General features: G+C 38.0%; 1 protein-coding gene across 1 annotated transcript in view; it reads left to right on the forward strand.

Annotated features, from left to right (window-relative positions):
* CSMD1 (CUB and Sushi multiple domains 1) overlaps positions 1-13,103 on the forward strand; it is a 1,133,931-nt gene that overhangs the window by 558,885 nt on the left and 561,943 nt on the right. The window contains exon 5 of the mRNA XM_058177365.1: positions 5,118-5,325. Within this exon, the coding sequence (XP_058033348.1) occupies positions 5,118-5,325 (208 nt within the window). The remainder of the gene's footprint in view (positions 1-5,117; positions 5,326-13,103) is intronic.

Raw genomic sequence — 13,103 nt, forward strand, 5'->3', positions numbered from 1 at the left:
TAATTAACACAATAGAAAGGAAGCTAGGAAATTCCTATTATAGATTCTGAGCTTCTGTATTTGCCCCTGGACAGCACTAAAAGTACATTCATGAAATCTGTGTCATTCACCTTTCCTTGGTGTTACCAGCTTTTGTGTCATTCTTCTTATCCTTGTCTTCCCTGCTCAGCCTTTGACACTTCTTTGAATCTAAATGAAATCTCTAGTAGTTCTTTTTGGACCACAGTCTTCACTTAAACAACTGAAATTATCTTGATTTGTAACATTGCCTGTTGTTGTTTTTTAAATTCCGTGTCCAGGTGAAATCTAAAACTGCTAAAATGAGAGCATTTTGGTTTTATTGTTGGCCAGAAACAGATAACTTACGGTGCATTCTATTGGTAGTAACTGACACACCAGCCAATGGGCCAGATTCTCCATCCCTCCACATTCACACAGTATGTTGTTATCCACTAGCAATCCCCAGTTGAGCATATTGATCTTACACTTAGGCACTCCCACCCTCAGCCTACTCAATGTCTTCCAAGTAACATAGGAGAGATCAGATCCCTCAGCTATGTTCTCTTCTGGGATTATTCCTTGTTCCATAAATTATCCATCTTCTAATTCAGTTTTGCTATTATATGCCTTCAAGAATACTTGTTTGTTGCCTATTATGTGATTGTTTTTTAATTGTTGGACAGATTAAATACAGGTTTTTCTACATATGATTTTTTTTCTATATTTTTTTTTATTTTATAAAAAAACAAACATTTAAGACATTAGTCATTCCTTCCGTGTGACATCTCGGTGTTTTCTTCATAGCTCCATCTTTTTGTTTTTTCTTCTTTCTTCATTTCAATTTAATCTATTACAATTTTTTCACAAGTACACTATTCTAATTACACCATTTTCTTACATAACTATCAATTGCTTATGTATATCTTTTTTCTAACCAATATCTACATATGAAATTTGAACCTTTCTATTGAGTTTAGAACTTTCTCCAGTCTGTGGGGGAAAAAAATAGGGTAGTCAAGGGAATTCCAAATGCAGTCTATAACATATATCATTAATTAATTAATTAATTAATTTATAAAATTTATTGGCCGTCCACCTTTCCATAGGGTAACTCTGGGTGGCTTACAGTTGCATATTCAGTTAAAATATTAATACTTAAAATCAGACATTAAGACATTAAAGATGCATGGGGAGGGAGGGGCACATGGGTTCTGTTATTACTCAATCAACCACTTCCATTGTGCTGATCCCCCACTGGGGCCCTAAGCCAACTGGCATAGCCATGTTTTTAGGCCCCTATGAAAAGATAGGAGGGTTGGAGCCAACCTTGCATAGGAGGCGGGGCAAGATGTTTCAGAGGGCAGGAGCAATAGCAAAGAAGGCCCCCACTCCTGGACTCTGCCCGCTGAAATAACTGGGCTGACAAGACCTGCATGTGCCTCCTCTGCTGGTACAAGTGGTCTGGGCCAATTCCAGTGGGATGAGATGGTCCCTCAAGTAACCTGGACCCATGCCACCAAGGGCTTTAAAGTTGATCACAAATACCTTGAATTGCACCCAGAAGCTTTGGGGGTTTTGAGTTGAGCTACAACAAATACCACCCACAATCTTCTCAGGAACACTTCTTGCCTCTTTTTATTAGCAAATAAGGCAGGTTACTAGGTTCATTTTCAGAAATGCAAAGCAATTCAGGCAGTATTTATTATAGTAGCTAAACAAGCCAGCTTCCTTTTCTCTGCTCTCTTACCCCCTCCGGCTTTTCTGATAAGCGATAATGAAGTGGCAATAAAACAGTGAACCAAAGGCTTGATTCATGTGTGTCTGTCCAAGCATTTTAAAGTTAACACTCTCTCTCCTGGGTGAAGCATTCAGCCTACTGCATTGATTAAATGTGATGATTGCTTTTCCAGGCTCCTACTTAGAGTTAAGGAAGAGGGATAATTATGCAGGAGCTGGCAGGATGTGGTCTTTCACTCTTTCAACTTCTGAAGAAGCCATCTGAATCAGTTAGAAAAGCCCCTTGGTGTTGTCTCCTATTGATGGTCTTTGGGCCATCTAGAACTGCAGCTCTTTTCCATGATCTCTCAAACCTGCTTTGGAGCCAACCTATCTTCAAAACGATTTGAAGTTCAAAACAACAGAGTCCATTTTAGGAGACCAGTCATCATTTTTCCTTTCTATCCCAGAAGTCTCTCCTATGAATCTCCAACCACCTCCTCTCCTCTCCTCTCCTCTCCTCTCCTCTCCTCATCTCTCCTTTCCTCTCTCCACTCCCATCTCCTCTCCTCTCCCCGCCTCTCCTCTCTCTTCTCCTCTCCTCTCCTCTCCTCTCCTCTCCTCTCCTCTCCTCTCCTCTCCTCTCCTCTCCTCTCCTCTCCTCTCCTCTCAGCACAGCAGCAGCCCTCTTTCCTATGAAGAAAGTTTTACCTTCTCCTCCTCCAAGTTCCTAAAAAAGAAATAAATATATACTTGCAGTAATATAAATTACTGACATTTCACCATAGGGTTTTTTCACTATTAGGTTGCACTGTGAAATTCAGTTTTCATTTGAGCTACAGAAAACTCCAAAAGCATTTTTCATGTTTGTATAAGTGCACAAACATCTGAAAGATGTTCAAAATGCCAGACATTTCTCACAGACAAGTAATTAAGTGGAGCGTCTTCATATTTGCCTATTTTGTATTTGATGATGTCATAGAAAGGACTGTGTGTGGAGAAAGTCAAAAGGGAGGGCAATCATACCCTTATGAAAGAGGTAGAGTTTGCAGTGTAATGACACATCTGCCTTTTGATTTTAATAAAAAAAGATTTAAAAAACCAAAGAGGAAAAAAGATTTCTGGTTTCCTAAATGTGTCTATCTTCTCCATCATCTTCATCTTCATCTATCTATCTATCTATCTATCTATTTATCTATCTATCTATCTGTCTCTCTCTCTCTCTCTCTCTCTCTCTCTCTCTCTCTCTCTCTCTCTATCTATCTATTGTTTGGGATGAGTTTGACCCTGTGGCTCCCGAGGACATGGACAGGTTACTGGGTAGGTTGAATGCCACCACATGTTTACTGGACCCGTGTCCCTTCTGGTTGGTGCTGGCTGCACAGGATGTGACACGAGGCTGGCTCCAGGGGCTTACAAATGCTTCTTTGCTGGAGGGGGTCTTTCCGGCCGCCTTGAAAGAGGTGGTGGTGAGGCCTTTCCTCAAGAAGCCTTCCCTGGACCCAGCTGTGTTAGGTAATTATCGTCCGGTCTCCAACCTTCGCTTCGTGGCGAAGTGTGGTGGCATGTCAGCTACCCCGGTGCCTGGAGGAAACTGTCTATCTAGACCCGTTCCAGTCCGGTTTCTGGCCCGGTTACAGCACTGAGACGGCTTTGGTCGCATTGGTGGATGATCTCTGGAGGGCCAGGGATAGGGGTTATTCCTCTGCCTTGGTCCTATTAGACCTCTCAGCGGCTTTTGATACCATCGACCATGGTATTCTACTGCACCGGTTGGAGGGATTGGGAGTGGGAGGCACTGTTTATCGGTGGTTCTCCTCCTATCTCTCCAATCGGTCGCAGACGGTGTTGACGGGGGGGCAGAGGTCGGCCCCGAGACGCCTCACTTGTGGGGTGCCTCAGGGGTCGATTCTCTTGCCCCTCTTGTTCAACATGTATATGAAGCCGCTGGGTGAGATCATCAGTGGTTTCGGTGTGAGGTACCAGCTGTACGCTGACGACACTCAGCTGTACTTTTCCACACTGGACCACCCCAACGAAGCTATCGAGGTGTTGTCCCAGTGTCTGGAAGCCGTACGGGTCTGGATGGGGAGAAACAGGCTCAAGCTCAATCCCTCCAAGACGGAGTGGCTGTGGATGCCAGCATCCCGGTACAGTCAGCTGCAGCCTCGGCTGACTGTTGGGGGCAAGTCATTGGCCCTGATGGAGAGGGTACGCAACTTGGGCGTTCTCCTGGATGGACGGCTGTCTTTCGAAGACCATTTGACGGCCGTCTCCAGGAGAGCTTTTCACCAGGTTTGCCTGGTTTGCCAGTTGCGCCCCTTTCTAGACCGGGATGCCTTATGCACGGTCACTCATGCTCTCGTGACATCTCATCTGGACTACTGCAATGCTCTCTACATGGGGCTCCCCTTGAGGAGCACCCGGAGACTCCAGGTAGTTCAGAATGTGGCTGCGCGGGTGATAGAGGGAGCCCCTCGTGGCTCCCATGTAACACCTCTCCTGCGCAGACTGCACTGGCTACCTGTGGTTTTCCGGGTGTGCTTCAAGGTTTTGGTAATGATCTTCAAAGCGCTCCATGGCATAGGGCCGGGTTACTTACGGGACCGTCTGCTGCCACCGAATGCCTCCCACCGGCCCGTGCGCTCTCACAGGGAGGGACTCCTCAGGGTGCCGTCGGCCAGGCAGTGCCGACTGGCGACGCCCAGGGGAAGGGCCTTTTCTGTGGGGGCTCCCACCCTCTGGAACGAGCTTCCCCCAGGACTTCGTCAACTTCCTGACCTTCAGACCTTCCGCCGCGAGTTTAAGACACATCTATTTATCTGCGCAGGACTGGACTAGATTTTTAAAGTTTAAATGTCTAAATTTTAGATTTGGTTTTAAATCGGGTTTTATTATTTATATGTCTATTTTAAATATTTGGCCTATTTAATAAGTTTTTTAGATTAATGTTTTATTTTGTATATTTATGTGTTTTTTATATGGCTGTACACCTCCCTGAGTCCCTAGGGAGATAGGGCGGTATAAAAGTATGAATAAATAAATAAATCTATCTATCTATCTATCTATCTATCTATCTATCTATCTATCTATCTATCTATCTATCTATCTATTGTCTCTCTCTCTCACTCACTATATCTGTCTGTCTGTCTGTCTGTCTCTCTCTCTCTCTCTCTCTAACTATCTGACTATCTTATCTTTCTCTCACTATCTCTATCTATCATCTGTCATGTCTACCTGTCTACCTATCTACCTACTGGTATTTGTTGTTGTATTGCCATTATCCTTTTAATGAAAGAGTTTAAACCTGCAGACATCTCTGATCATAACAAAATAAGTAACTAAACTATTGTGTTCTTCCTTCTCCCCTCCCTCCTTTTCCTAAAAAAAAATAAAATCAGCTGAAGGCGCTTGTGGAGGTACCCTCCGTGGGACCAGTGGAATTATTTCAAGTCCTCACTTTCCTTCAGAATACGACAATAATGCAGACTGCACGTGGACCATTCTTGCAGAGCCAGGAGACACCATTGCTCTGGTTTTCACAGATTTCCAACTGGAAGAAGGCTATGATTTCTTAGAGATCAGTGGCACTGAAGCCCCATCCATATGGTAAGTTAACACAAGAGTGAGCAGTCTCACTACTTTATAGAAGGTATAATATATATGTTATAGCTTCTATAAAGCATATTTGTGATGTGTGTGTTTGTATGTATACACATACACACACACACACATATATATATTCATCACAGTTGCTGCTTACTGTAAAAAAAGCATCATCAATTCTTCTATCCCTTTAATCAAAAGTGCACGTAAATTTCTGCTACTAGATGAAACATTATGCTCCACTATGTCTTATTTGGGAAAAAAATATGAAAATTAAGGAAGGGGGGGGGAGGGGAACTTTATTTTTTTTAAAATGCTAAATATGTTGAAATGGTAGGCTAGTGCCCTCTAATGGATGGATCAAAAATTATTCCATTTGTGATTCATCTTAACCTTTTAATAGATTGCACTTCAAAAGTATTGTTATAATGGAATGAATTTCTTATTTTGATAAAGTGAACACAAAAGAGAGAGAACAGATTCCACTGTAATGCAGGGATTCATTGTGATTGTACTGCTACCAGCATGAAGTTCAACGTGGTGAAAAATTAGCAGCAGTTATTGAGGAATATATTGAATGGTTAAGCAATTTTTTTTTAATAGCTGGTGGGATTTCTACAAAGAATTGTATGTTTTTAATTATATATATGTCTTTTCTACAGTTTATTCTCCAAAAATTAGATAATTTATGCCTACCGGTAGATTTAATATCAAGAATAAGCTTAACTGACTTTTTTTAAAATTTGTAATTAAGTTTAACTATGAATGGTTACCATACTATAGCAAATATACCCTAAATATATTGCATAATATCATAACAGGACTAAAATCAGATTGGTTGTATGTGGATTTGTTTAATATGAATGAAAACTTCAACATCTTAGTTAAAAATAGTAAAAGTACTTTTTATTCCAGTTACTTTGTCCAGTTGTTCTCAAATATCATGGCATTGCAGTAATGGTCACTCCAGAAACAGAAGTATTTTTTTTCGATGGTTAATGCAATGAGGTATAGAGTATTTTAGCAAAACCTTATATATATTACAAAAGGTTTTGCTTTAGTGCTATATGTCTTTGTGTAAATTTTCCATTCCACCCACATTCTCTCTGCACAAAAACTACATTTTTGCTTTGTTCTTATCCAGAGCTCACCCAGTGATTTTTCACTGGGGGAAAAAAAATTACATATTGTGATGGTGTATAATAGGCCAGGTTCCCAGGAGGGAGGGGGTGCATTCCAGAGAAGCAAGAGACATCTCAGTTCAGATAGCATACTTTAGTTTGGCAAGATTCTGTCTATGGGTAAGGAACAATAAAGACATTTGCTTCGAAGAATCATAGTGTGCCTTTCTTGGGTTTTTGGAGTCTTGCAGGGCACATATATACATAAGCATACTGCCATGACAATCCAGAGAGGAATAAGGCAATTCATTGTGTTTTCTTGAGTTTCTCAGAATGGAATGTTTGTCACCTGTTTGTCACCTGTTCCAAATTCTTCACAAAAGTTATTTTCCAATTTGAAGAGCTTATTGTGTTGGAATGGAAAGGAAAGCATTGATTGGCAAAAAGAGTGAAAATACATACTCACACATATAAATTACTGCTACTTGATGCTTGTTACTTTATTATAATGTCTTGATAAAGAGAAGAGAAAGTGGAAGGATTAGATTCGGTGACTGACTGCTCTGCCCTCAAATTATAATGATTCTTTGAAATTGGTTGAGAAATTGGGCAATATTGAAGCTATTTTCTTTCCTTGATTGATTTAAGAACTGTATTTTCTTTTAGGGAAAAGACAAGGGAATTAGCCTATGTGCTTTTTGTCACCCAAAGTCATTTTCAACATTTTCACAAAGGACATCATTACTTTTGGCAAACTGTCTGTTCTTTCCACAAAACCTCACAAACCGGCAGTTCGGAATTTTCCAGATATTATTTTCACTATAATATCCAGTTTTACACAAATGTTTGTTTTTTAAAATTTATTTTTACTTATATATATGTATAAGCCTTCCATCTCACTATTAAATAACAGAAAGAATTGTGTTATTGCCTTCTGTCCCAAATCAAACAACATTGCAATCTGCATTGCTCAAACGCCCCTGATTTCTATGAAATTCAGCATGTTTTTTGCACTTAAATTGTTCTAATGTTCCAGAATTCTTACCCCATTCTGATAAAATGTTTGTTTTTTCAAACAAACATTTTATTTATTTAGAAGGGGTTAAGTGGGATATTAGTATAAGAAAGGAGCAAATCTGATGCAAATTAACTTTTTTTTTAAAGTAGCAAAGCTAATTTTAACCTATTTACCACAAAATGCTGTGTAATCCTACAGGAACATAATGTAAATTGTGAGAGAACTGAAGCAGATGTTGATTAATGACCTTAAGTTGTTGCCTGCATAGAAATGAAGATTTTATAGAATTTTTTTTAATAGCTGGTGGGATTTCTACAAAGAATTGTATGTTTTAATTATATATATGTCTTTTCTACAGTTTATTCTCCAAAAATTAGATAATTTATGCCTACCGGTAGATTTAATATCAAGAATAAGCAACTGACTTTTTAAAATTTGTAATTAAGTTTAACTATGAATGGTTACCATACTATAGCAAATATACCCTAAATATATTGCATAATATCATAACAGGACTAAAATCAGATTGGTTGTATGTGGATTTGTTTAATATGAATGAAAACTTCAACATCTTAGTTAAAAATAGTAAAAGTACTTTTTATTCCAGTTACTTTGTCCAGTTGTTCTCAAATATCATGGCATTGCAGTAATGGTCACTCCAGAAACAGAAGTATTTTTTTTCGATGGTTAATGCAATGAGGTATAGAGTATTTTAGCAAAACCTTATATATATTACAAAAGGCTTTTGCTTTAGTGCTATATGTCTTTGTGTAAATTTTCCATTCCACCCACATTCTCTCTGCACAAAAACTACATTTTTGCTTTGTTCTTATCCAGAGCTCACCCAGTGATTTTTCACTGGGGGAAAAAAATTACATATTGTGATGGTGTATAATAGGCCAGGTTCCCAGGAGGGAGGGGGTGCATTCCAGAGAAGCAAGAGACATCTCAGTTCAGATAGCATACTTTAGTTTGGCAAGATTCTGTCTATGGGTAAGGAACAATAAAGACATTTGCTTGGAAGAATCATAGTGTGCCTTTCTTGGGTTTTTGGAGTCTTGCAGGGCACATATATACATAAGCATACTGCCATGACAATCCAGAGAGGAATAAGGCCATTCATTGTGTTTTCTTGAGTTTCTCAGAATGGAATGTTTGTCACCTGTTTGTCACCTGTTCCAAATTCTTCACAAAAGTTATTTTCCAATTTGAAGAGCTTATTGTGTTGGAATGGAAAGGAAAGCATTGATTAGCAAAAAGAGTGAAAATACATACTCACACATATAAATTACTGCTACTTGATGCTTGTTACTTTATTAAAATGTCTTGATAAAGAGAAGAGAAAGTGGAAGGATTAGATTCGGTGACTGACTGCTCTGCCCTCAAATTATAATGATTCTTTGAAATTGGTTGAGAAATTGGGCAATATTGAAGCTATTTTCTTTCCTTGATTGATTTAAGAACTGTATTTTCTTTTAGGGAAAAGACAAGGGAATTAGCCTATGTGCTTTTTGTCACCCAAAGTCATTTTCAACATTTTCACAAAGGACATCATTACTTTTGGCAAACTGTCTGTTCTTTCCACAAAACCTCACAAACCGGCAGTTCGGAATTTTCCACATATTATTTTCACTATAATATCCAGTTTTACACAAATGTTTGTTTTTTAAATTTTATTTTTACTTATATATATGTATAAGCCTTCCATCTCACTATTAAATAACAGAAAGAATTGTGTTATTGCCTTCTCTCCCAAATCAAACAACATTGCAATCTGCATTGCTCAAACGCCCCTGATTTCTATGAAATTCAGCATGTTTTTTGCACTTAAATTGTTCTAATGTTCCAGAATTCTTACCCCATTCTGATAAAATGTTTGTTTTTTCAAACAAACATTTTATTTATTTAGAAGGGGTTAAGTGGGATATTAGTATAAGAAAGGAGCAAATCTGATGCAAATTAACTTTTTTTTTAAAGTAGCAAAGCTAATTTTAACCTATTTACCACAAAATGCTGTGTAATCCTACAGGAACATAATGTAAATTGTGAGAGAACTGAAGCAGATGTTGATTAATGACCTTAAGTTGTTGCCTGCATAGAAATGAAGATTTTATAGAATTTTTTTTTTAAATTTTGCTTTTAAGAATACCAATTTTTTACTAAATGAGTGCTACTTTCAAAGCAATAGGTGCTATTGGAATGCTGAAACATATGTAAATTATGCCTTTATGTTATTTTTATGTTTTGTTTTGAAAGCCAGTTTTAGTTCCTCTAATTGAGCACAGACCTGACATATAAACATATAAAATTCAAGAATAATAGCTATGTTTAGTGCAATTTAATTAAAGTTAATTATTAAATAAGTTGCATAGCTGTTCAACATGACTATTTATGTTCTGATTTGATATGCATGGGTGTCATGTATCTATTCAATTTAATAGGAGATGCTGCTACATAATTAAAACCCAATCATCTGTGTTGATTTCTGTGACCATACTTGAAAGCAAATTCCTACTTTTCTACAACAAATTAGTTATTCTAATAATTAACCTTGACTTTGTTATTCAGTCTTTTTATTATTATTATTATTCTGGAAGAAATAGTGAGTTACAGAGGGAAATGATCAGCGGCAATTTAAAACATTTTTTTTTGCAAGAAATGTAGTCACTGTTTAAAAAAAAATGATGGGAAAAGGGAGAATTAGCCTGAAAAATAACCTTAAATAGTCAGCAACTTAACTCCTTAATAATTCCATTCTTTGATTAGATCAGGTCAGCCAGTGTAGGAGTATTTACATTCAAACATGATACCTTAATTTAGAAATCAAATCTACATTTTGCCAATCTGCACTGAATGATCCCTTGGCCTTTATAGCAGCTCAATATTGTGGACCAGGTCATCCCATCTTTAAAATATGTAATAAGTTGATATTTACGGGTCTTCCTTTTCTTAGCTGTTTGTTTGGGAAACATACATGTAAATTATGTATTTTTTTGAGCTGAAAGTATTCTTTAGATAATTGTAGAGTAGAGTGCATAACTACACGAACTCTTTGATTCATCGCTGTTCTTCATGATCTTTTTACAGATGCTTAGATTTTTAATAGCATATCAGAAAGCAACAAATGAAAGCAAGTTCTTTTTCAGTTTCTTTTCTTCCCAAATGGCTTTATTTAAATGAAATTGATGATAATTGTATTCTCATTTGCAAATAATTCAATAAGAGTGAATTAGGTACGCTAGGATTAAAATGTGAACCAAAACAACACCCACATTTCTACCAAATCTCTGTCATAAACCATCATTTTTTTAATAGCCTGATACTGTTTTTGAATTGATGAATTGATGAATCGAAACCTTACTGAAGAAACTTGGATATGGGAAAGTCAAGTTAAGACTGACATCGTTTATTAGCACATAAATAATACTGGTGTGAGTTGTGGCAATTTATCAGCTATGAAAACATATAGTTTTATTTATTTATTTATTTATTTATTTATTTATTTATTTATTTATTTATTTATTTATTTTCCATCTTTATTATTTTTATAAGCAACTCAAGGCAGCGATTGTACCTTATACTCTTTCCTCCTCCTATTTTCCCTGTAACACCAACTGTGTGAAGTGATCTGGGTTGAGAGAGAATGAGTGTCCCAAAATCATTCAGCTGGCTTTCTTGCCCAAGGCGGTACTAGAATTCATGGTCTCCTGGTTTCTAACCTGGTACCTTAACCACTAGACCAAACTGGCTCTTAACCACTTGGTTGCTCATAGGAAATAGTGTCTCGGATGTGACAGTTGCTAATTGATTTGTGATATGTTCATAAAGTCGCATATACCTATGAACCCAAATTAGATGCAAGGTGAAAAGCTAGACCAAAAATTGCGACACTAAAAAAAAAACAAAAAACAGAATTGAGGTTTAGTGGTTTATTAGAACTGTGCAGAGCACTCAAAGGAGAAGCTTTGCCAAGAGCATTGGTGTGATTGAAGACCCTTCTTCAAAGTGTTATTGCCAAAGTATTTCAACCTTTCAAAGGTTTTTTTTCCTGGCTGCCTGAAGGTGGATCTGTATGCTCAGCTACTTTGCCTTGCTGGCAGACCCAGTAGAAGTGTTCTGTATTGAACCAGGCCACCAAAATGAAATTTGTTATGCCAGGGTTTCTATGGATGGATAGATGCCTACAGAAACAATCTTGCAGAAAGTTATAACAGGAAGGCATCTCTTATTCCATTGCTTAAATATTTACATGTGAACAAGGTCAGTATGCAAATATGAAATTTATTTGGAACTGTCGATAAAATGTCAGGGACTTTCTAAACCATCCATGGGTCACCAATGATCAAAACAAATCTATTCATCAATTGACACAGTACAACCTGTGAAAGCTTCTGGGTGTAGTTGATTGTCTTAAGTATTGAAAATAGAGTACAATATTCCACAGCTGAAAGGATCAAGAGCAGTTATTATTTTCTCTGCCTGAACATGTGCTAATGCTAAGATTGCTAACACACCAAAGTATGCTGAATTTATGAGGATTCTGCCACTAAAACAGCTCTGAAAGCAAATGCTAGTAAGCTATTAATGGTAGCAATAGAGTAGCGTAATTGATTGTTTCTCATACTCTCATACTGTATGTAGTTCTTGCTTAGAGACTAGTCATCGGCTAATATCAAAATGTGTTTGGTACGCAGGAAGAACGCAAAAGAAGGAAAAGTAAATTGATGCTTAATTCATAGAGCATTAGCACTTCTTAGGCACCTGCTAATTTATTACCTCCTGCGTTAGCAAAATACAAAGGCATAATTCATATCCATCATCCCACAGCTGAATCTGTCAGGAATACCAGACTGAGCATATGCTTTTATAACTTGTATATGACCTATGATGTAATTTGCTAGTGAACAATAAATTACGTAAAAGCTAGTCGGTTTCTCAAACATGAGATATATTTATAGAAAGCTGACAGTCAATTTCCTTTGGCAATTAATAATTAGCTTTCCATTTCATTCAGAGGCAAACTATACTGAGTATCAATAAATGGGAGGGAGTACAATTAAACTAAATCTTGACATAGTTCCTCAGTGTACATGTTGGAATGGAGGCTTGTAATTCCTCCTGAATTTAGAAAAGGAAAGGCCAAACCTATCCTGAACTCTTTATAAGCAAATTCCTGCTCTAATTACTTAGACTTTCTGTCAAAAATTATTTCTTAAGATTTTTAGCATATTTTTCAGAAGATGGATGACAGGCCTTATCAATATGTATTTGATTTTCAAAGACCAGGGCAATTCATAGTCTTGGGAACGGGCTGCAGCTGGGGCTTTGGACAGTGTCGTGCCTTTGCGGCCTCTGACCTGGCGTAGAACTCAACCGGCTCCTTGGTTCTCCGAGGAGCTGAGGGAAATGAAGCGCCGGAAAAGACGCCTAGAGAGCGCCTGGAGGTCCAGCCGTTCGGAAGCAGACTGAACACTAGTTAGGTCATTTATTCAGACCTACCTAGTGGCATTAAGGGAGGCTAAGTGTATTTACGTCTCCTCCCTGATTGCATCGGCAGATAACCGCCCGGCCACCTTGTTTCGGGTGACCCGTTCCCTCCTGCATCAGGAGGTTCGGGATGACCCGCTACAGGAGCGAGCCGA

The sequence above is a fragment of the Ahaetulla prasina genome, chromosome 1, assembly GCF_028640845.1.
Source record: "Ahaetulla prasina isolate Xishuangbanna chromosome 1, ASM2864084v1, whole genome shotgun sequence".
NCBI lineage: Eukaryota > Metazoa > Chordata > Lepidosauria > Squamata > Colubridae > Ahaetulla > Ahaetulla prasina.